Genomic DNA, 24,102 nt, shown 5'->3' on the forward strand with positions numbered 1-24,102 from the left:
TGTGAAGGTGGTAGAATAATCGGCAGCTTCTTTCTTTCTTAGTGGTCTACCTGGGTCCTTTTGTCTTCCAGTCAAGGAGGTTGACTTACACAGCCATATGATGTTCTTTCTTAGCCTGGATACTTTTTTTCTCCAGAGATTTAGCGAGACAAATACTTGGAAAGAAAGCAAAGAAATAGAAATCTCCTTGCTTCTTTTTGTATTCTAGTTGACTTGTGAATACATGTTTTCAGTGATGTCTTTTGGAGGAGGACTCCTGGATAATTTTAAATCCGCCAATGAAATTTAAAAGAGTATTTAAATTCCATACGTATTTAATTAAAATATGCTAATTCTGACCAATTGAAGTGCTGAAGAAGAGGGATGAAGCAAGTGAAAAGTTGGTTTTATTAAATATTGAAAGAAATTCGGTTTACTGATTTCAGGATATACCTTAGCAAATAAAATGTGACTTATTAGTAGAAATGCACTGCTTTAATGAATTGATGAAATAATTTGCAATTAGCATATAGATTTTATGCAAATGGGAGTTCTGAAGTACAATTATATTTGAAAACAGTTTTATTTCCAGGTATGTAGCCTATAGTGATATTTAGATAATTCTTCCTTTATAGATAGTAGAAGGGTAAATGTCAATTAAATGCAAATTTCAAGCTGTGTAAGTTCCAAGTAGGTACCTTAAAATTTGACTAAACCTATGTTTTCTTGTTTTAATTTTAGGGCGAAAAGGTAAACTATGAGAAGTTTAGAAATTGGCTTCTTCTAAACAAAGATGCTTTTACCTTCTCTCGTTGGCTACTGTCTGGAGGTGTATATGTGACCCTCACTGATGATAGTGATACTCCCACTTTCTACCAAACTCTGGCTGGAGTCACGCATTGTAAGTAATGGCATTTCATTGTGTTCTGTTCACTTTTTAATACAATTGCCTGGTAATATGAGAATATGAGAATATGCCTGTTATCAGAGGGGTTTTTTCTTCCAAAGTATAGTAAAATGGAATACTGGAGGCTTGAGTACATAGCTGAAAAGGAAAACTCTCTTTTTTGTCTACTCACTGAATACTTTTATACTCCAAATGTGTGGGGTGTTTTTTTTTTCCCCACACCAAGCAATTCTCCAAGTGCTCTATGGATACCAACTGGGTGTCCTGCATCTCAGTTCAGTCTGACACTGTCTACCTGGGGTTAGCACAGACCCCAGGTTTAGGGCTCAGTCTCGAAAGACTGCCCCTCTGCTCCCCACTTCAGATGCCAAGTCCAGATTGTGACCTGTGCTTCTGACCAACCACCTATAAATGAGACTTCCCATGACCCCCTCCTTGGGTTTGGTAATTTACTAGAACAGTTCACAGAACTTCAGGAAACAGTTACATTTACTGATTCATTATATAATAAACGATATGTTGAAGGATACAGATGAACAGCTGGATGAACAGATACATAGGGCAGGATCTGGAAGGGCCCCAAACACAGGAACTTCTGTCCCTGTGGAGCTGTGATGCCCCAATTCTTCTGGCATGTAGATGTGTGTACCAGTCTAGAAGCTCTCCAGACACTGTGGTTTGGGGATTTTTGTGCAGGCTTATTACATAAGTATGATTGATTATTAACATTTCTGGTTCATCTTCCCTCTCCAGAGAATGGGGAATGGGGCTGAAAGTTCCAAGTTTCTAATTATGGCTTGGTCTTTCTAGTGACCAGCCCCTTTCTAAGAGCTTACCAAAAGTCATCTCAGACATTAAAAGATTCCTATCGCTCAGGAAATTACAGGAATTTGGTCAAAGAGCAAGTATTAGCAGGAACCAGGGTCAATACTACTATTTCACAATAGTCCTCTACTAATTGTCCTTAACCAAGCTGTATTAGTTTCCTAGGGCTGCTGTAACAAATTACCACAATCTGTAAACTGAAAAAACAGAAATGTATTCTTTCACAGTTCTGGAAGCTGAAATCAAAGTGTTAACAGAGCCTTGTTCCCTCTGAAGGCCCTAGGGAAGAATCTTTCCTTGTCTCTCCCAGCTTCTGGTGACCCCAGGCTTTGCTTGGCCTGTAGCAGCGTAACTCCAGTCTCTGCCTCCATCTTCCCATGGCCTTCTCTCTGTGTGTGTCTATGTCCTCTCCTCTTCTTTTAAGGACACCAGTCATTGGATTTAGGGCCCAGTCTAAATTCAGGATGATTTTAACTCAAGGGCCTTAATTCATTACATCAGCAAAGACCCTATTTCCAATAAGGTCACATTCTGTGATTGCAGGTGATAATGAATTTTTGAGGGACAGTATTTAGTCCTCCACAACACAGGCCTAAGTGTTAACTTCTACTGTTCTTCTTTCCCGTGGTTACAGAATTGTACCTATGCTGGGCTTTTGCTTATGCTACTTCTTAACACTAGAATGAATGCCTTTTCCTTTTATTATCCCTATAAACCTTAGTCATCTTTGAAGGCTTAAATCACATGGCTGCTTGGTTTTCATAAAACATTTTCTTGCCTTCCTGTGAGAAATCATCTTTCCTTCCTCTGAACTCTCATAACACCTTTTTCGTACCCTTCTTGAATGAACTTATCACTTTTGTCCTTGTATTATAATGATTTATAGCATTCCATTTATTTGTACATGTCATCTCTCTTAAATCATAGAGAGTCTGTATTATTTTTTTATTCACCCTGTGTCAAGCCTTAAATAAGTATTTGTTGACTGAGTAGAGGACCTTGGGTATCAAGTGCTGTTTGTTTCTGTTTGTTCATGAAATTTATGAGTTGGCTACTAGTTATACACCAGCTACTTTCCCTCTGATTTTCATTCCATTGTCACCAGAAGTTCTGACAGATAAATTCTGGCATGAATAGGCAATGAATTTGATGTTCCTACTTTTCAGTGCCCCTGCCTTTATTTTTGATAGGAAAGCCTTTTAAAAAAAAATTGTTTTGTGGACCAGGGCACGAACCCGTGTCCCCTGCATCGGCAGGCGGACTCTCAACCACTGCGCCACCAGGGAAGCCCAGGGAGTCTTTTTATACTTACTTTAAGCTCTATCTAACTTAAATTAATATTTAAGTTGTCAGTCATGTGGATATTCTGGTGAACTCTTGCTTTCGTTTGTGATTGTGTGGTAAATTATTTTTCTATTATTATTGGCTAAAGGTGTGATTACTTTCCTTGAATGACTTATGTTACAGAAAAAATTATTCTGACATTTGTTAAAATGGTAAACAAGACTTTATTTAAGACTTTTGCAGTAGCATATTGCAATAGGGGAGAGAGATTGGTCTTACCTCCAAATATTACAAGGACAAGTAATTTATAGCCAAGGAGCAAGGTGAGGGGGTCAGTGGAGAGAAAATTACTAAGAGGAATCATCAAGGGTAGGGGAATTCTTGCTAAAAGTAGGCTGAAGACTTATTCACTAAATATGGGGTATGAGGAACTTGATCAGATATCAAGAATAGGGGGATGATTTAGCAGAATTCTTTGCTAAGATTCAGCTGGGCAGGGCTTCCCTGGTGGTGCAGTGGTTAAGAGTCTGCCTGCCAATGCAGGGGACACGGGTTCGAGCCCTGGTCCGGGAGGATCCCACGTGCCACGGAACAACTAAGCCCATGCGCCACAACTACTGAACCTGTGTTCTAGAGCCCAGGAACTACAACTACTGAGTCTGTGCGCCGCAACTACTGAAGCCCACGTGCCCTAGAGCCCGCGGGTCTCTCACCGTTGTGGCCTCTCCCGTTGCGGAGCACAGGCTCCGGACGCGCAGGCTCAGCGGCCATGGCTCACAGGCCTAGCCGCTCCGTGGCATGTGGGATCGTCCCGGACCAGGGCACGAACCCGTGTCCCCTGCATCGGCAGGCGGACTCTCAACCACTGCGCCACCAGGGAAGCCCAGGGAGTCTTTTTATACTTACTTTAAGCTCTATCTAACTTAAATTAATATTTAAGTTGTCAGTCATGTGGATATTCTGGTGAACTCTTGCTTTCGTTTGTGATTGTGTGGTAAATTATTTTTCTATTATTATTGGCTAAAGGTGTGATTACTTTCCTTGAATGACTTATGTTACAGAAAAAATTATTCTGACATTTGTTAAAATGGTAAACAAGACTTTATTTAAGACTTTTGCAGTAGCATATTGCAATAGGGGAGAGAGATTGGTCTTACCTCCAAATATTACAAGGACAAGTAATTTATAGCCAAGGAGCAAGGTGAGGGGGTCAGTGGAGAGAAAATTACTAAGAGGAATCATCAAGGGTAGGGGAATTCTTGCTAAAAGTAGGCTGAAGACTTATTCACTAAATATGGGGTATGAGGAACTTGATCAGATATCAAGAATAGGGGGATGATTTAGCAGAATTCTTTGCTAAGATTCAGCTGGGCAGGGCTTCCCTGGTGGTGCAGTGGTTAAGAGTCTGCCTGCCAATGCAGGGGACACGGGTTCGAGCCCTGGTCCGGGAGGATCCCACGTGCCACGGAACAACTAAGCCCATGCGCCACAACTACTGAACCTGTGTTCTAGAGCCCAGGAACTACAACTACTGAGTCTGTGCGCCGCAACTACTGAAGCCCACGTGCCCTAGAGCCCATGCTCTGCAACAGGAGAAGCCTCTACAATGAGAAGCCTGTGCACCTCAGCGAAGAGTGGCCCCTGCTCACTGCAACTAGAGAAAGCTCGCGCGCAGCAACGAAGACCCCATGCAGCCAAAAATAAATAAATACATAAATAAATTTATGGGAAAAAAAAGATTCAGCTGGGCAGGCCAAAGACAGGATATGGGGGCCAACTTCAAGGCCTAGTAGAAAAGAGGGCTCAAAGGAGTAGGACTAAAGTTTGGTCAAGGAGAGAGTCTTTGTCAGTTGCTTAAAGTTAAATTAGTTCTGACATACTTTGCAAATGCAAATGCTGCTTATTGCTTGTTTTTGAAAGCACTGTATTAAAGATTACAGATTTATTTAAATTTAATGGGTCAATAATTATCAAAATGTTAAAAATATTATCCCATTATATGGCTCCATTTTAATTTGAAAATGATCTTTTCTATTTATTTTTTTATCAAGTGGGAAGATTTTTGGATTTTTAATGGTATCTAAAAGTACAATGCCTTTGCCTTGTTAAAAAATATTTTTTCTTGAATTATTTAAAATATTAATGCAGATGCATTGTTTCACCTGAAACAATGACCTAATTTCTAAACTGAGAGGTTTCTTCTTAGGGTCATTCTTTGTACCTGCTAATATCTCTGCAGCATTTTAGCACTATTGACCATTCAGTTTTCTTGAAATTCTCTTCTCCTTTGGTTTTGAAACATTGTAGTTTTCTAGCTTTTTATTATTTCTTTTGACTTTACTGCTATCCTTTTTCTGTTTACTTTTTGAGTGTAAGTTATTTCTCATGGATCAGCCTTCAGCTCTATTCTATTCTTAAATGGCATACATGCTTTGCTTCATTACAGCCTTTTTTTTTTTCTTTTGCATATCTTTGCAGGTGATACCTAGATGAAGTTTTCTGATCTTGAGGTATCTCTCAAACTGCATATTCATTTTAATAAATGCCTCCTGGATATATATTCTAACATCTTACTCTCATGTCTAAAACCAAATTTATCTTTCCTCACTTCAGTCCATCTATAGGTAAAAAAAGCAAACAGCATATTCTTCTTCCTCTCTTTTCTTTTTTTTTTAATTGAAGTATAGTTGCTATACAATATAATGTAAATTATGGGTGTATAATATAGTGATTCACCACTTTGAACTGTCATTCTTTTTTTTTTAATTGAAGTATAGTCGATGTACAATACTAAGTAAGTTACAAATTGAACAATATGTTATTTAAAAATTTTTAAAGGTTTTACTCCATTTTTAGTTTTTTAAAATGTTGGCTATATTCCCTGTGTTGTACAATATACCCTTGTAGCTTATTTTATACTTAATAGTTTGTACCTCTTTATTCCCCTACCTCTATATTGCCCCTCCCCCCTTCCCTCTTCTCACAGGTAACCACTAGTTTGTTCTCTATGTCATCTGTGAGTCCGCTTTTTTTGTTGTTGTTATATTCACTAGTTTGTTGTATTTTTTAGATTCCATGCCTCCTGTCTTTTCCATCTTGGTTACTAGTATCTGTAATTCTAGTAATCCAATTTGAGGTTACCTTTGACTTCTTTATCAAGCTTCATATTAGATCCTATCAATCTTTTTTTTAATATATATAAATTTATTTATTTATTTATGGCTGTGTTAGGTCTTTGGTGCTGTGTGCAGGCTTTCTCTAGTTGCGGCGAGTGGGGGCTACTCTTTGTTGCAGTGAGTGGGGGCTACTCTTTGTTGCGGTGCACGGGCTTCTCATTGCGGTGGCTTCTCTTGTTGTGGAGCACGGGCTCTAGGCGTGCAGGCTTCAGTAGTTGTGGCACGTGGGCTCAGTAGTTGTGGCTTGCAGGCTCTAGAGCTCAGGCTCAGTAGTTGTGGCACACAGGTTTAGTTGCTCTGTGGCATGTGGGATCTTCCAGGGCCAGGGCTCGAACCCATGTGTCTTGCATTGGCAGGCAGATTCTTCACCACTGTGCCACCAGGGAAGCCCTAGATCCTAACAATCTTAACTCAGCCATATTTCTTACATCTTTCTTTGCTACTATCATCATTGTAATAGATTTCCTTATTTATCTGACTACATGTTAATGATAGGAAAGAATGAAAGACAAGTTTTCTGGTTTTGTTTTTTTAGTTTGCGTTTAAAAAAAACCAAAAACCATTCTTAGTTACCCTGCTTAGAAACCTTTGAAAATTCTTCATATTCTGTAGAATAAAGTTTTAAAATCCTTAGTATAACTCTAAAGTCTCTTAGTTTATTATTCTTAATTTTCCATACCTGTTTCTCCTCACTTATGTTCTCTGCTTCAACTGCAGAGCCCTGGTCAATATTCCATGACTATACCATGAACTTTTATAGCTACCCTATCTACCATCACTCCTAATACTCCTTCATTTAAGAACACATTCCATCTTTCAGTTCTTGACAGTTGAAATACTTTTTTTTTTTTTTTTTGTGGTATGCGGGCCTCCCTTTGCTGCGGCCTCTCCCGTTGCGGAGCACAGGCTCCGGACGCGCAGGCCCAGCGGCCACGGCTCACGGGCCCAGCCGCTCCGCGGCACGCGGGATCCTCCCAGACCGGGGCGCGAACCCGGTTCCCCTGCATCGGCAGGCGGACGCGCAACCACTGCGCCACCAGGGAAGCCCGACAGTTGAAATACTTTGTCATCAAACCCAACTCAGATGCTGTCATGCCTTCTCCATTTTTCTGCAGTTTGAATTAATCACTTTTCTCTTTGCATTCCTGCACACTTAACATTTCAGTTAAAGCAATTAAGGTGCTTTTTGCCTTACCTTAGAGTCAGTCAGTTGGAAATGCCTTTGTTTTTCATCAGAAGTTACAAGTCCCTTGAGGACAAGGCTTATATCCTATTCATCTACATTCTAAGTACTGATTTAAACATTTGATTTCCCCAGGAGTGAGCAGGAAGAATATGTTGTTTTAGGATTGTAGGACTAAACCCATAGGAGGGAGAAGGACCAAGATAAATCATCATGTTTGAATAAGGTTTAACAGCTTCATAGTATGTGAGTGTTCATGTAAAGACATACATTTTTAGGGTGAAAATGAATTATATTTGTAAATTTAAGGAACTGTTTAAGGTTGCAAAGTTACTTGTTCTTAGATCTTACCTTTAAAATTTTTGGTTAGATAAATTATGTGAGCTGCAGAAAATTAACTTACTTCAAATACTATAGAGAATAAGCTATCTGAACTAATTATCTTCTCTCCTCCTATAATGCACCCATTGGTTTCCTTGGTGGCCATAGAAGTAAATTGGTAGTGTGTGGTTAAAAACTTGAAGAAATAAACTATGCTTTCAGTTTTCTCCGTTATCTATAACATTTTTAATTGCTGATCTCTTGGCTGAATTTTGTTGTATCCTTTTTTCTTGTAAGAGGAATACACTAAAATAAAAAGTTAATCAACTATTAAACCACTATTGTATATTGGTAGTTAATAGCCTTTATTGAGCTTCAGAATTATTTGAAGAGGGTACTAAAAGTGCAGGTTACTGGTTCTGTCTTCAAAGGTTTTTATCAGTGGTCCCTAGGACTCTGTACTTTTAATAGATATCCAGGGTAATTCTGATATAGATGGACCATGAACTATATTTTGAGAAATAATACTCATGTCGTATTTAGGAGTTCTTCGGACTCTGAGTCAGACACTCTGGCCCTGCTACTTATTATTCATGTAGCTGTGGGAAATTTAATCTCTATGAACTTCTTTTTTCATCTGGAAAACAGGGATAATGATACAACTGTACCTCATAGATGTGTTGTAAGGAATGTGGGGAAGGAAAAGTATTTTCCTCTACTTATCTTGATTTCATTGGGTGGGGCCCTTTAAATTAGACTAACAAAAGACAGATAACAAGAAAAAAACATAAGCTTACTTTCTTACTATTGATACTTAACTAACTTACTTATGTATCAGAACTTTCAGTGATGAGTAACTCAAAGGGGTGGTTAGAGCTTGAGCTTATATAGCATCTTAGCAAAGAGCAATAATTTTATGGAGATGTGACAAGACAAAAGAAAAGGACTTTGAGCTGCTAGGGATGGCACATTGTGGGAAGGCAAATACATGGAGAAACTGTTGATTGATATGACTGGTTAATAAGGTTTGTTATGTAGATTCTTTCCTTTGGTGCTCTCTCCAGGTTGATAAGTATCTAGAGTGGTCTCTGGTGATTAACTTCTATCCTTCCTGGTAGAAGGGCAGGTAAAACATCTTTATAAATTAGGCTAATAGGGGGAGCTGGAGAGCTTTTTTTTTGTATCAGCTTCTTCTCAATTGCCTTCAACTCAAAATAACCCTTATGCTAAAGTGGCATGTTTGAGGTGGTATATGGTGCTACCCTTCAGGAATACATGAGATAGTACCTTTTTTAAGGGACTCAGCATTATGCCTGGTATAGAATAGGTAGGTGCTTTACAATGAATATGCATCCTCTTTTTTTATTTTGGCTGGGCTGTGCGTGCGCTGCATGATGGATCTTAGTTCCCTGACCAGGGATCAAACCCGTGCCCCCTGCAGTGGAAGCATGGAGTGCTAACCACTGGATCATCAAGGAATTCCCTGCATCCTTTTGTATTAGTGAACACTTGGCTTGGGAATGTCAGTGAGCTTCATCCCACTTTCTCCAGAGAGTAATTGTTTTGGGAACAAGCAGTTTTCTAAGAGAGGACTGTAGATCAGTACAAAAATTAACTCATCCATGTCTGTGGGAAGAAAGTGTTTTTCTTACGAGTTTGCTTTCTTTTATTTTAGAATTTATAAAAATAAAGAACAAAAATAAACTAGTACAACAGACAACTCATTTGCTGCTGGCTTCAGCAAATGGCTCCTTTCTTAGTGGGCTTTCCTATGAAAGCATTATGACAAAGTCAGAATTACTGCTAAATTTCTTACAGAAATTCTAACATGGATAGGTTTACATTCTCATGTCTGTGATTTATCATATTATTTATAAATTCTCAGCTTCTGTGGATGCCTTTGCAGGCTCTTTCACTCAAAGAATATTTGGTACATTAAACTTTTCAAATAGTGTGTCAGGAATGTGGCAATGTGGGATTAAAATAGAGAATGTTATTAACTGATTTATAAGTAAACAGAAAATATTTATTTTAAAGCATCACTGACTCCATTTAAATTTGTGTAATGACCCAAGGTATCTAGGAAACAAAAAGGAGTTATAATTTTTCACTTGTAAATAACATTTATGTTAGAGTGCAGATGCCTTTAATTACTTTTTCACATATGATTATAAAGTAAAATTTGAAGTCACAGTAAGTTGAACATACTGCCATTTTTAATCAAATTTTTTCTCTTTCATGTAAATCACAAATGAAACTGGGGCGCTATTTGTATTCATTACAGAGTTAGAATAACTAACTGATTTGATTTACACAAGATTTTAGATTTTGTCATGGCCAGTACAGTTTTTAGAACTTCAGATTCCAAACTATAGTTACCTTACCTTTTATTTAAGTTTAAGAAATTGAATTAGAACTTTTTTTTGGCTGCACTGCCTTGCAGGATCTTAGTTCTCCAACCAAGGATTGAACCCGGGCCCTCAGTAGTGAAAGCACTGAGTTCTCTAACCAGTGGACCTCCAGGAAATTCCCTGAATTAGAACTTTAGCCAAAAGTCCAAGTTTTTATGCTTGAGTAGATCTTAACCAGATTTTTATCAAGACTGATATATTTTTCTTTTATAATTTGCTGTTTAAATACCTAAGATTAGATTTCCTAAAAAGATTGTTTTTGTCAAATATATAGTGTTTTTAATGGCAAGTTAATTTTTAAACATTTTGATATTCAGAATCAAAGAACATATATAGAGAACATAAACATGTTCTATATAGTTAAATGTTGGAAATAGTTTGTACAAGTTTATTATTATTATTATTGATATCTGAAAGAAGATTCTACTTTCTAAGACTAACTAGTCATTTGGCTTTTTCTTGTAATAGCCTTTCCCCACCCATTTTGTTCATGGTTATTTAGCACCACATAGTGTTGGAATTTGGAGCCACAGACTATAAACTCAAAATGTAATTTGTTTTAATCGGCTTTTTACAAATTTAGTTCAGTGTATCAAATCCCCTACTATTGTACATGCATAGTCCTATCCAATCACAGTCTGGCATCTCTCTGCTTGAGTTTGAAGGCTCATCCTTTAGATGCTAACCTTTGAAATGTCTACATTCTAACCGAACCGTCTACTAATTCTAGGTTGAACTGCCATCTTTAACACTCTTTTTTTGTCACTCACTGGAAAGTAAAGTTCTCTCTTGTTTTTTGTCTTTTATCTTGTGTCCATAGCATAAATCCTTCTATAGGTCATCCTCTTCCCTTTTTTTTGAATTATAGCAGAATACAGCGGTTATTCTTTTTGTTTTTCTGTCCTATCACTACCTGTTTTTCCTAGAGACTTTTACACATGCTTTTTTACTTCTGCTTGCAATATCCTTCTTCTGCCACACTAGTTTTCCTTTCCCTGGTCAACGCTTAGATGTTCTGTGTGTACCTCTTTAAATATCAAGACTTCTAGGGCCTCACCGCTTATGTGCTCCCTGAAAACGCTGTCTCTGTTCCTTCATTGTGCTTTCCACACTGGATTAAAATGACCCATTTTCTCTTCTATTAGAATCTAAACATAATTATTTTGTTCACAATCATGTCTATAATTTTTAGCGCAATGTCAGGCACATAAAATGTTTTTATTGAATGTTTGTAGAATATTAAATGATCTTGACTATAGCTCCTGTACTTTTTTTTTTTTCCCCAAAAATGCTTTGGAAGGTTCCAATTTACCACATACAGATTGAGCCCTTACTAAAGGAGGCGCTACTCTCCTTGTACATTATCTCATTTAATCCTTGTGCCACCTCTGAAGTTCATTTTATCTCCATTCTAAAAATGAGGAAACCACAGCTACAAGAAGTTAAAGAAACTTTCTCAAGATCATATGGCTAATAGGTGCCAAAATTGGGATGTTTGAACCCCAGAGTGCATGCTTAGTATCATTTTAGGATTTGAAGACAGTTTATTGACACACAGTCATTTTTTTCTTTACTCTTTCATGAGCAGCTTGTAATTGCAGGTAAAAGGAGGTGGTCATGTGATAGTTGTGGTTGTGGTGAGCCATCTTCCTCAGACTCACTTCAGACAATCTTGCAGCTTCACTTTTCCAATTTCCTTTTTCTTCCCCTTGGGATACCTTCAAATGATTATTATTTTAAATTTCTCTTTAATAATTAACTTCATTTGATCCAGGCAAGGTCACTAAATGATTCCCCATTTACCAACAGTGAAACCGGTAATTGGAAGAACTAAGATTCACACCACCACCACCCCCCACCCCCACCCCCACCCCCGCCGCGGTACGCGGTACGCGGGCCTCTCACTGCCGTGGCCTCTCCCGTTGCGGAGCACCGGCTGCGGATGCGCAGGCTCAGCGGCCATGGCTCACGGGCCCAGCCGCTCCGCGGCATGTGGGATCCTCCCAGACCGGGGCACGAACTCGTGTCCCCCGCATCGGCAGGCGGACTCCCAACCACTGCGCCACCAGGGATGCCCAAGAACTAAGATTTTAAGAACTATGTTTTAAGAACTAATTGAGAGTTTTTTTCCTTAATGATGATCATCTTTTCATAGAGTTTAGCTATATTATTTGGAAGAAAATATGTGTGCTCTTTCTTGTAAATATGTTTTTTAGAGTTTCCCTAAAATGTATCATAAGTGTGATTTCTTTTAAGTAGTAGAATCTGGATCCTGAGGTAATTAATTTAGTATTTTGGGCTAATTTTAGGGCCATTGAACTCATTTTGATTGGTTTTCTTTTCTTATCTAACTCAAATGCTTTATTTTAGCATTTATTATCTCAACTAAAAATATGCATATTATTATATTCCCTTGCCACATTTTAGTTGGCAATGTTAAAACCTCCTTTCAGTAGGAGAAAAGTACTTCAGTGATTCTTAGGCCATAAACTGCTTAGTAAATCTGCATGTCCCTCCTTCATTATCCTCTTATCTGGTTGTAAATGATGTAAGGCTTAAATAGATCACAGAAGGTCATTGCTTTTGAGAACAGGTTGCTTCCTCAGAAATGTTAAAGAACTGTGTTACTGTTTGAAAATACTTGGATGTTTTGCTTGGCTTTATTTTTGTTTTTAAATAATAATCCAATTCTGGCATTAAAGAGCAATTTCTGCAGCTGGAGCCTCCGGTAAGGTGGGACTTGATTAGGATGGCCCAAAGGGCAGGCCAGGAACTATTTAGAACGTTGGGAATATAGTATGCTGCTGTTGTGAACCAGAAAAAATTATACCAATAGGTGGGTGATAAATTCATTCCCATTTAGCTAGTAAAGTTTTGATATTTATTTATGAATTGCAAATAGAGTAACTACTGCAGTTGTTAACCTCTAATTTCTTTAAGTGAAAATAAGGTTAGTTATCTTTCCTCTTCTCAGCAATTCAGCTGCCAACTCATGTAAAATGTTTGGGTAATGATTATATATATAATTTACTTTAGCATGCTTTTGCAAATATTTGATTAACAAATTACAGTCTATAGCTATAAATGAACAGATCACATAAACTTAAAAGGGAGCTGTAGCCATAACCAATCTGATCATTTTTGTCTTCTAAATATGTTCTACTTACTTGTCTTTCCACATTTTCTACTTCAACCAAAAAAAATTGTGTTTTTTAGGGAGATTAATGAGCTTAGTTTTCAAAGGTAAAAACATTTGGGAGGAAGTTGATGTGAATTTTCTGTGTTCTAATTTAGTGTATTAACTAAACACCAACTGATCAGAAGTACTCATTGAATACCCATTATATGCTCAGTACCTAGATGTATAAAAATGAGAACATAGTTTCTGTCTTCCACTTTTGGTTTCAGTGTCAGATTTTTTTAATCTGCAGATCTACTACTTGGAAGAAAATTTAGAATTTGAGAAAACTGTTTCTCTGGAGGAACAGAAGAGATTTCTCTTTCTTTCTTCCTTTCACATCATAAATGGAGTAAACCGACATCTTATTTAGGAAAATGAGGCAGTAATGCTCAATTTATATATCAAACTCCTGTGATTACTCTCCCTATTGCTAAAATTTTAAATTATTCCTCTTAAATAAATTCAGTCATCTGGGTATTTGAAGTAGATACTTCTGTTTAAAAAAAACAAACATGAAAACTATGGGAATTCGCTGGTGGTCCAGTGGTTAAGACTCGGCACTTTCACTGCAGTGGCCCGGGTTCAAACCCTGGTCAGGGAACTAAAATCCCTCAAGCTGCGCAGCACAGCCAAAAAAACTTTAAAAAAAAAAAAAAAAAGAAAGAAAGAAAAACCAAAACTGCTAAGGAATAGAGTAAGAATGAATGCTTTGAAATCACTAGAAATTTAAAATACATTGTTCTTGTCTTGCCAGGTAACTTGTAAGCTACTTGTCCATTAAAAAAATATTTCTGGAGTGCTCAAAATATACCAGATATTATTCTAAGTTTTAGAATATAGCAATGAATAAAATAGACCAAAAAGCCTGCCTACAAGGAGCATATGTTCTAGTTGGAGGAAACAACAAACAAAACAAATAAGTCTTAGAGAACAAAGTAAAGCAGGGAAGAGGGATGGAGGAGCATCATTGGATGGGGTGCAGTTTAGAAGATCTGAGAATGTGACATAGAGTAAAGATCTGAAAGAGTTGTAATAGCCATGCAGGTATCTTGAGAGAAGAGTGTTAAAAAAGTTTTGAAGCAGAGAAGTAGCATGATTCTGCTTAAATTTTTCTTCTGAAATGATGTTTTTATTCTTAGTGAAATTAACTCCCCCCCCTTTTATGAATTGTCTGTCTTGTACTTGTTAATTTATTGTAGTCTTAATGCTTTTTAATTCTGTATATTGATGATTTAAACTCACTTCTGTTCTTAGCTGCCCACTAGGCTATTCTTAACTCAGCAGTCAAGAGTGATCCTGTAGGTTGGATCATGTCACTCCTCTGCTTTGGATCCTCCAGTGGTTCACAATTTCACTTAAAATCAAAATCCTTACAGCGGCCTATATAATCTGATGCCCATTTTCTTACTGACTTTTATTTTTGGATATTTGTTTCTTGTGGGGAAATTGCTATTATTGTTATGCTTTTTCTCTTTTATATTTTCTTACATGTTATTAATGTGATATAGGAAAAGCATTGATTTTTATATACTTATTTTATATCCCTACAGGTTTTTAAACTCAATTATAATTTTTAAATGTTTTCTCTTTGAGTTTTTTGGAATGCGTTCTACTTATATGCAAATAATAACTTTGCTTATTTTCTAACATTATACTTCATATTTGTATCTTATTGCTTGGTGAAAATTTTCAGAATCATGTTAAATAACAGGGGAAGGGTTCTACTTTAGGTTGGGAAGTAGAAGGACATGAAGGATCTTCATTCCCATTTTAATAACATGAAATCACTACATAAACCAAACAATCATAATCTTTAAAGCCATTGAAGACATATCAATACAAAGAAATCTTAAAAAACAAAACAAAACAGAACTCCAGATGGACAAGTGCTTCCTTGGTAATCAAAGGATATAAAGGTGCTTTCATTTCTGAGGCCAGAGGCTGAGATTGGGGCTAAGGCTGCCAGAACAGTGAGCCTGCCTGAGGACAGTCTTTGCTGGGATAAGGAGAAGCCAGCCAAACTTTGAAAAACCCATTTCAGATTTAAATCTGAAGGAACCGCAAGTGCAAAGATAATCATCTCCACCCCGTAATTCTGTCCTGTGGAAATTTTGCTGAGACTGGGGTTAGGCAGTTTCATGAGCTCATAATTTTGAAGTCTCAAAATCTTGAAGGTTGCAGTCTCAAAGCTCTGTGGTCCTGAGCTGCTGTCATTTTATGGAGTTGCAGTCTTGAAGTCCCGTGGTTATGCAGTTTCAACACAGGGATTGACAAACATTTTCTTTAGAAGGCAAATAGTTAATATTTCAGACTTGTAGGCCATATGGCTCTTTGTTACAATTACTCAACTCTGCCATTGTAACACATTAGCAACCATAAACTATATGTAAGTAAATGGCATTGTTGTGTTGTAATAAAACATTATTTATACAAACATGTATGCAGCCTTCAGTCTGGAGTTTATAGATCTCCAGGTTCAAAAACTAGCAGTTTCTGAGCTCTCCTGAATAGAAATCTGAGCTCACCTTCAGAACATTTGAACTAGAGGTAAACTTAGTCTAACCAAAGCTGCAACTAAACTTCTATCCAAAATCTGTCATGATTAATGGTATCAGATGGACATTATGGACTGGGTGTTTCCTGTTTTCATCATTGCTGTGTAGATACTGATTTCCATCTGGTATCATTCAATTTAGTCTGAAAAACTTCCTTTAACATTCCTTTTGGTACCATTCTGCTACTGATGAATTCTCTCAGCTTTTGTTTGTCCAAAAAATACTTTATTTTGCCTTTGTTTTTGAAGGATATTTTCATAGGATATAGAATTTGAGATTAACAGTTTTTTTTTTTTTTTCTCCTTTCAAACCCTTTTTCCCCCCATTAATCTTCTGGCTCCCTTGTTTCCGGAGAGAAATCATTGCTTATCTTAGTTCCTGTGTTTGTAATGTATTTTTTCTCCCCTCTCATGCTACTTTTAAGATTTTTACTTTATCAGCAATTGGATCGTGTCTTGCCTTGGTTTGGTTTTCCTTGAATTTTTCTTGCACAAGTTTCACTGAACTTCTGGATCTATGGGATTATGGTTTTAATCAAATTTGAAATTTTTTCAGCTGTTATTTGTTTTAAATTTATCTGCCCACTCTTTTTGGGACCCCAGTAACATGTATGCTATACTTTTGATATTGTCTTACAGGTCACTAAGAGTCTACTAATTTTTTCAGTCTTTTTTTTCTCGTTATGCTTCCATTTGGATAGTTTCTATTGCTCAGTCTTCAGGTTCACTGACCTTTCCTCTGTGTTTTTTAATCTGCAGTTAATCTCCCATGAACTTTTAAAATTTCAAGTACAGTTGACCCTCCTTATCCACAGATTTCACATCCACAGATTCAACCAATTGGGGATTGAAAATATTTGAAAAAAAATTTTTTCCAGAAAGTTCCAAAAAGCAAAACTTGAATTTGCCACGCACCAGCAACTGTTTATATAGCATTTACATTTTATAAGGCATTATAAGTAATCTAGAGATGAGTTAAACTATACAGGAGGATGTGCGTTGGTTATATGCAAATACTACACCATTTTATATAAGGGCCTTGAGCATCCTTGGATTTTGGTATCCATGGGGGTTCTGGAACCAATCTCCTGTGGATACCAAGGGATGATTGTATTGTACTCTTCATCTCTGGTAGTTTCATTTGGTACTTTTTTTGTAATAGTTTCCGTTTCTCTTTTCAATATAGTCATGGTTTTCCTTAAATTCTGGAGATATTTATAATGGATGTTTTAAAGCCTTGTCTGCTAATTCCATCATCTCTGTTATTTCTATGGCTTTTTCTATTGACTGGTTTTTATCCTGGTTTTGGATCGCTTTTTCCTGCTGTTTTAGGTACATATATATATTTGGATGCTAGACATTATGAATGTTATATGGCTAATGGATTCTGTTGTCATCCTTTAAAATAGGAAGTTTGTTTTGTTTTGATAGGCAGTTATTTGTGGATCAGGTTAATATTTTCTAGAATTTTTTTTAAAGTTTTTTTGGGGCAAGTCTGGAGTAGCCTTTACTCTTAAGAGTTAATTTTTCCCCTACTGATTAAGTGTGACCCTCTGAGCCTGTGAATGCTCCCAGTGTTCAACAAGGTATCTCCACTCTGGCTGGTCAGAACTTAGGCATCTCCTAGCCCAGCCTCAATGAATTTCACTCTATGCATACATAGTTTAGTACTCTGCCAAAACTCAGCAAGACTCTTGTTCATATTTCTGGAGCTCTTTCTCTACATAACTCTTTCCTCTCCAGTATTCTGCCCTGTAAACTTGAGCTACCTCAACCTCCCTGAGCTCCAAGTTCTATTCTTAACTCAGTGAAATTTCACTGCTTAGGTTCCTCATACCTTGCCAAGGTCTGGGAAGAGGCTGCAGGGAGAAAGCCAGGGTAATGGAAAGACTCACCTTGTTTGTTTTCCAAATCTTACTTTAGTTCCTTGGAGGGAAAAACAAAACAAAACAAAACAATGCACATATAGAATGTAACCATAGTTGGAGTTTACCTGTGATTTTTTAAAAAATACATCTTCTGATGAATAAGGAGAAAAAGATGTTCATGTTTTCATGATGCCCCTATTACCTATCACATTATAAATCCTGTTCTACCCTCTATCTTATTTATTGACTTTATTACTTATAACATCTTTTGTCATGTTCATTTTCATTTATTTAATAAGTATTGAATGTGTGTAGTTACCATATCAACAGGATGGATCAGACATGGGATCCTGCTATTAGGATGTTTATAGTGTAGCCAGGAGAGAATATGTATATAGAATCACTAAATCCAAGATACAGATTGAAAATTACCAAAAATGAGTACAGATAAAAATGGTGTGGGAAGGCAAAAAGAAAGGTCTCAGTTGTTTCCTGCTTTACATATTGGATTTAAATGGGGAACTGCAAAAAAAAAAATTTCCATTTTAAAGCTTCTTATATGTTAGTTTGAATTTAATTTTCATTCCATTTTAAATATAATGTATTTGTCTTTCAGAGTTTTGTTTTAGGTAATTTTTAGCAATTTAACTGGGAAATTAAAATATATCCTTAGAAGTTACATTATCAGGATGAACTAACTGCCCAGCAGAGAAGACTGAGGTTTTATAATCTTGTTTGATTTGACTCTCAGTGGAGGAATCAGACATCATTGATCTGGAGAAACGCTATTGGTTGCTGAAGGCTCAATCCCGAACTGGACGATTTGACTTAGAGACATTTGGCCCATTGGTTTCACCACCAATTCGTCCATCTCTAAGTGAAGGTAGGAATCATTCTATTTCTACAGTGTTCCTTGCTAAACACACATAAGACCATCTTTTATTTCTAACCAATACATCTTTTAACTCTAAAAGGCTATAATGTTACAAGTTTGCAAGTTTCTTGCAAATAGTGTGGTTCAGTGGGAAAAAAAACTAAATTGGGAATTATGGTCTTGAGCTTCCTATTCTACCTATGTAGCCTTGCCTAAGTCAGTTTTGCTCTCTCACCTGTATATTCTCATATATAAAACGTTTTGACCGAGACAGTGGTTACAAAACTGTACTCCAGTGAGGTGCCTCAGCATCTGGTGCAGGGATTAGGGAGGTGGCCACTGAGCAGGCAAAGCTCTAGGTTTCCACACATAGCCCCACCTCTTCCCTCACCGCAAGAGCCTCCACTGTTTTTCTTTTACATAAGAAGGTTCCACTGGGGAATTCCCTGGCGGTCCAGTGGTTAGGACTCTGCACTTTCACTGCTGAGGGCCTGGGTTCAGTCCCTGGTTGGGGAACTAAGATCCTGCAAGCCGCGTGGCGTGGCACCAAAAAAAAAAAAAAAAAAAAAAAGGAAGAAGGTTCCACTGTTGTATCCCCTCCCTCCCCTGCCCCCAAAAGATTAAGAAACCACTGGACTGGACCATCCCTATGCTCCCCACTTAGCCCTAAACTTTTCATTGCTATAACTTAAAAAAAAAAAAGTTAGTAATGCAAAGGGTAGTTGTTGGTGATATCACAAAAAACATATTTGGAATCTGAATACTTGGGTTCTGCTTCTGGTTCAGACCTTTTTAAACTTTTCTAACTTTTGGCAAGTCATGTAACTACTTCTAGCTTTGATTTTCTACTCTTTAAACTGAGGGAACAGAAGTAGAGTCTTACAGACAATCTGTATTCTTCACATTCCCAGTGTATTTCAGAAATACCTGTTAGGGGAGCCAGAACAGATAGGGCTTGTGCCTACTTCAAAGGTGCAGTTGTGTTTTTACCTTTCTAGAATTGGAGAGTGATAAGTCATTTTATTTGAAAACAAAATTATTCCATTTCTATTTTTTACAAAAAGTTTGAAAACCACAGGATTATATTATAAATTCCCTTTTATTTCTGAATTTTAAAATATTTATAAATATTAAGTAATACAAAGAAGACTGCAGTACGGAATTTCTTTCTTTGGTAATATAGTGTGTTATTTTTCTTTGCTTCATGAAAGAGCTTAATGGAACTTATTAATAACAACACAGTATATCTTTGATATGCAGTTCAACTTTCTTCTTTTTTCCTTTTTCTTCTTAGTCTTTCCAAATAAGGATAATTGTGGTCTCTGACATTTTTTTTTCAGTTCTTGATTTTTTAAACTGATTTTTAGTTTTTACATGCTATAGTCATTTTTAGCTATAGGAATTGATATGAGATAGAGACAGGCAGGCAAATAAAACCAAACACTAAATGATAGTAATGTATTTTCTGCTAGAAAGTTAAGTTTTATAATTATACTAGGAAAAGGAAATACTTCCTAGGACAATGGGAACTACTGATAAACTTTTTTTTTTTTTAATTCAGTCAGTTTATGGGAAAGAGTCCTGCCTCCTTTCATAAACATGTCATTATTAACATTAGGAAGTTTGTTTGTTGTGATTTACGTTGTCTTCCTATTTTACAGGTTTGTTTAATGCTTTTGATGAGAATCGTGACAATCACATAGATTTTAAGGAGATATCCTGTGGGTTATCAGCCTGTTGCAGAGGACCCCTGGCCGAAAGACAAAAATGTAAGTGTGTTAAACATTGTCACAAAATTTGCAAACTATACGGAGAAAAAAATCAGCATTCATTCATATAAAAATCATCTGTGGATTGAGGCTTGAATTTTCATTACTTTGGCAAATAGTAGTCTCATGTTGAGGTTTTACTGAGGTCGCTGTAAGGATTCAGTCACCTATTTTCTGTGGAGTGATTTGGGATTTGTCATTAGTAATGGGGTTGATTTTTCCAGATGAATGTGCAGTTCATGATAAATGAACTATATCAGTCATGATGTATTTGAAAATGTTAAGCATTTAGAAAATATTTTCTGGTAGTCTATAGAGAATTTTGTGTCTTGCATGACTTGAAGCATAACTTATTTTCTGTCACTTGAATATATTAATATTTTATTAGCAAAGTGAAATTTTTGATCAAAACACAGTTTTATTAAATACTAAAATAGTCTTTTAAGCCGAACTAAAATGTTATATTGTAATTTATAAGCATAAGTATATTAAATTAATAAATCTTAACTATATTTGAGAAAATGCAACAGTTTACATTTAATTGGAACCTAATTCTTATATATTTACAAGTGTCATTATCTCTGTGTCTTTATAAAATACAGCTTCACAAATGTTGCCTATTTGGGGTATGCTACTTGTTATTTGATATTCTTCAGTAATGTGCTGTGATGCACTCCATTGATTTAATAGCATAATTATTATGGGAGTTTATGAAATAGATAAGTGTGTAATCTAAAAAATTTATATTTCTTTTTTCTTCCCTGATATGGTATACCATTATTCCAACCTGGCTTTATGATAGATTATTTATTCCCATTAAAGTTCAAATATTAAATAAAGAGGCCGAAATCTTTGCTTTTCAATTGAGGTTTATTATTGCCTTAAAATTTTTTTAAATTTCTTTTTTGCTAGTGGAAGTTTATAAACTAGAGTGATTCATTTGATGTTAATTAGCAAAGTGCTGCTATTTCTAATTCTTAGTCTGTTGTATATAAACAAAGAATTGAAGAGTTGAAATTGTTCTTTGGCAAAAAATGAGTGTGCCTTAATTACATTGGAGAGGCAAAATCTTTATACAGTTATCCCTCAGTATCTGCTGGGGATTGGTTCTGGGACCTCCTCGGATACCAAAATCCATGTATACTCAAGTCCTTGTATAAAATGGCATAGTATTTGCATATAACCTATGCACATCTTCTTGTGTACTTTATTTATTTATTTATTTATTTTGTGGTATGCGGGCCTCTCACTGTTGTGGCCTCTCCCGTTGCGGAGCACAGGCTCCGGACGCACAATCTCAGCGGTCATGGCTCACGGGCCCAGCCGCTCCGCGGCATGTGGGATCTTCCCGGACCGGGGCACGAACCCGTGTCCCCTGCATCGGCAGGCGGATTCTCAACCACTGCGCCACCAGGGAAGCCCTTCTTGTGTACTTCAAAACATCTCTAGGTTACTTATAATACCTAATACATATAAATAGTTGTAAATACAATGTAGATGCTATGTAAATAGTTGCCAGTGTGGCAAATTCAAGTTTTGGTCTTGGGGACTTTATGGAAAATTGTTTTCTTAATTTTTATATATTTTCGATCTGTTGTTGTTTGAATCTGCAAATGTGGAACCTGTGGATACAGAGGGCCAACTGTACCACCTTATTATTGTTGATTCTTAATGTAGATGGAACATTTTCAGCATTGTGAGAATCAACTCTGAAGTGATCAGTTTTAAATATTAGAAATTAATTTAAAGGCTTGAATTACCTCCTCACAATTGGTGAGGTATTGTATAGTAATTTGGCTCTTATTTTTCAGTTTGCAAGGAATTTAACTCTAGATTTGGGGGAAGGATAGGGTTCTCCAACCTGGCTAATGATTTAGATAGAGAGATTTAGCAAGTATGTGTAGGAAGTCCTACAAGTTCAGAGGACTTTAATGACATAGTCTGCTCCAGATGAGCAGACTTAATCCAGAATATACTTGCTTAAGAAACTAAGTAATTTTACTAAGGCAGCTTCCAGTAAAACGTATTATACTTCAGAATATAGAAGTAATTTCCCTCCATAAGAGTTTCTTTTCTTTAGTTTGCTTCAAGGTGTTTGATGTTGACCGTGATGGAGTTCTCTCCAGGGTTGAACTGAGAGACATGGTGGTTGCACTCTTAGAGGTCTGGAAGGACAACCGCACCGATGACATCCCGGTAAATTCTGGTTGTATACATCTTGTTGCATGTAAATTTCCAACAGGAAAATGGAGTGAAAAATTTTAAAAAGAGATCAAGAGAAAGGGATTTGTTATTACCTCTAGTTGCTATATTATGCTACTCCAAATATCCATAGCTGAAGGTACAAAATTGGGAAAAGAATTTGCCTTAGAAAATTTCATATGCTGATTGTATTGTGTAAAGTAAAAATGAAACCAGAGGGAAATTGGCTTAATTTTTTAAAGCAAGTGTAACAATCTATTAATGGTAATTTTAAAAAATACTTGACCAAAATATCATATACCTTAGTCACTGACTAATAAAGATGATATCTACTCTTTTCTAATTACTTCTTTGGGTTTCTGTTTTTAAAGGAATTACACATGGATCTATCTGACATTGTAGAAGGCATATTGAATGCACATGACACCACAAAGGTGAGTCTTGCTGGGACTTATCCTTTTCTAAAAATATCTTGTCCTCTGAATTGATATATATAGTTTATATACATATTTAAATCTCTTCTACCTCATCCCCACCAAGTCCTTATTTGGATCTGTGGTTACAACACCTCCAAGTTGTCTCTAAAGATAGCCCATTCCATCTTTAAACAACTCCATTAAGTGTTATATACATAACAACATTTATTATATTTTATAAGCTAGGCATTTTTTTTTTTTAATTTTTTTTTTTTATTTTTAATTTTATTTTTTTTTGCGGTACGCGGGCCTCTCACTGTTGTGGCCTCTCCCGTTGCGGAGCACAGGCTCCCGACGCGCAGGCCCAGCAGCCATGGCTCACGGGCCCAGCCGCTCTGCGGCATGTGGGATCTTCCCGGACCGGGGCACGAACCCGTGTCCCCTGCATCGGCAGGCGGATTCTCAACCACTGTGCCACCAGGGAAGCCCTAAGCTAGGCATTTTATAAAAATTAAGTAGACACAGCCTTTGCCATTGTTTATAATCTTTATTTCTCCCATTTTAATAAGTTATGGTAGGGCTTACCTTATATTGAGCGAAAGAATGCCCAGAAAAAAAGAACACATATTGTATGATTCCATTTATATGACGTTCGAGAACAGAGGCAAAACTTAAAAATGGTAATAGGTGTTACAACAGTGACTTTGGGGATGAGTGATTTACCTGGGGAGGACCATAAGGATATTTGGGATGATGGAAATGACCTTTTATCTCAATCTGGGTGGTACATCTATTCTTTTAAAAAATTTAAAAAGTAATATTGGTAAAGATCTCTTCTGAGTTCTTTAATGGCAGCCAGAATAAGCATGTAACAGCTTATATATATTTTGCCTTCTGTATGAAAATGTAATTTTTGGTACACTTTGACACCAAGAAAATATTGCTTTACTCAACTTATAAGAGTAATGTTAAATTGTATTTTGGGGAAATGTAATGTAGATACTCATTCTTTATATTTATTAAATTCTTTTAAATCTCTAAGAATTCTGATAAAATTGCCAGATATTTCTAAGAAGGTCTTAGAAAATTGTTAGGATCAAAGGGCATAATCCAAAGAGTCTGCAAAAATGCTTTCAAAATTAGTAAATGCTT

The 24,102-nt window shown here is 36.6% G+C and overlaps 1 protein-coding gene across 1 annotated transcript in view; it reads left to right on the forward strand.

Annotated features, from left to right (window-relative positions):
• The window catches only part of USP32 (ubiquitin specific peptidase 32), a 207,523-nt gene that overhangs the window by 110,096 nt on the left and 73,325 nt on the right, over positions 1 to 24,102 (forward strand). Inside the window, exons 5-9 of the mRNA XM_024127662.3 lie at positions 721 to 880; positions 18,441 to 18,572; positions 20,225 to 20,332; positions 22,413 to 22,528; positions 22,906 to 22,968. Coding sequence (XP_023983430.1) covers positions 721 to 880; positions 18,441 to 18,572; positions 20,225 to 20,332; positions 22,413 to 22,528; positions 22,906 to 22,968 — 579 coding nt within the window. The remainder of the gene's footprint in view (positions 1 to 720; positions 881 to 18,440; positions 18,573 to 20,224; positions 20,333 to 22,412; positions 22,529 to 22,905; positions 22,969 to 24,102) is intronic.

This window comes from Physeter macrocephalus, chromosome 14, assembly GCF_002837175.3.
Source record: "Physeter macrocephalus isolate SW-GA chromosome 14, ASM283717v5, whole genome shotgun sequence".
NCBI classification, from domain to species: domain Eukaryota; kingdom Metazoa; phylum Chordata; class Mammalia; order Artiodactyla; family Physeteridae; genus Physeter; species Physeter macrocephalus.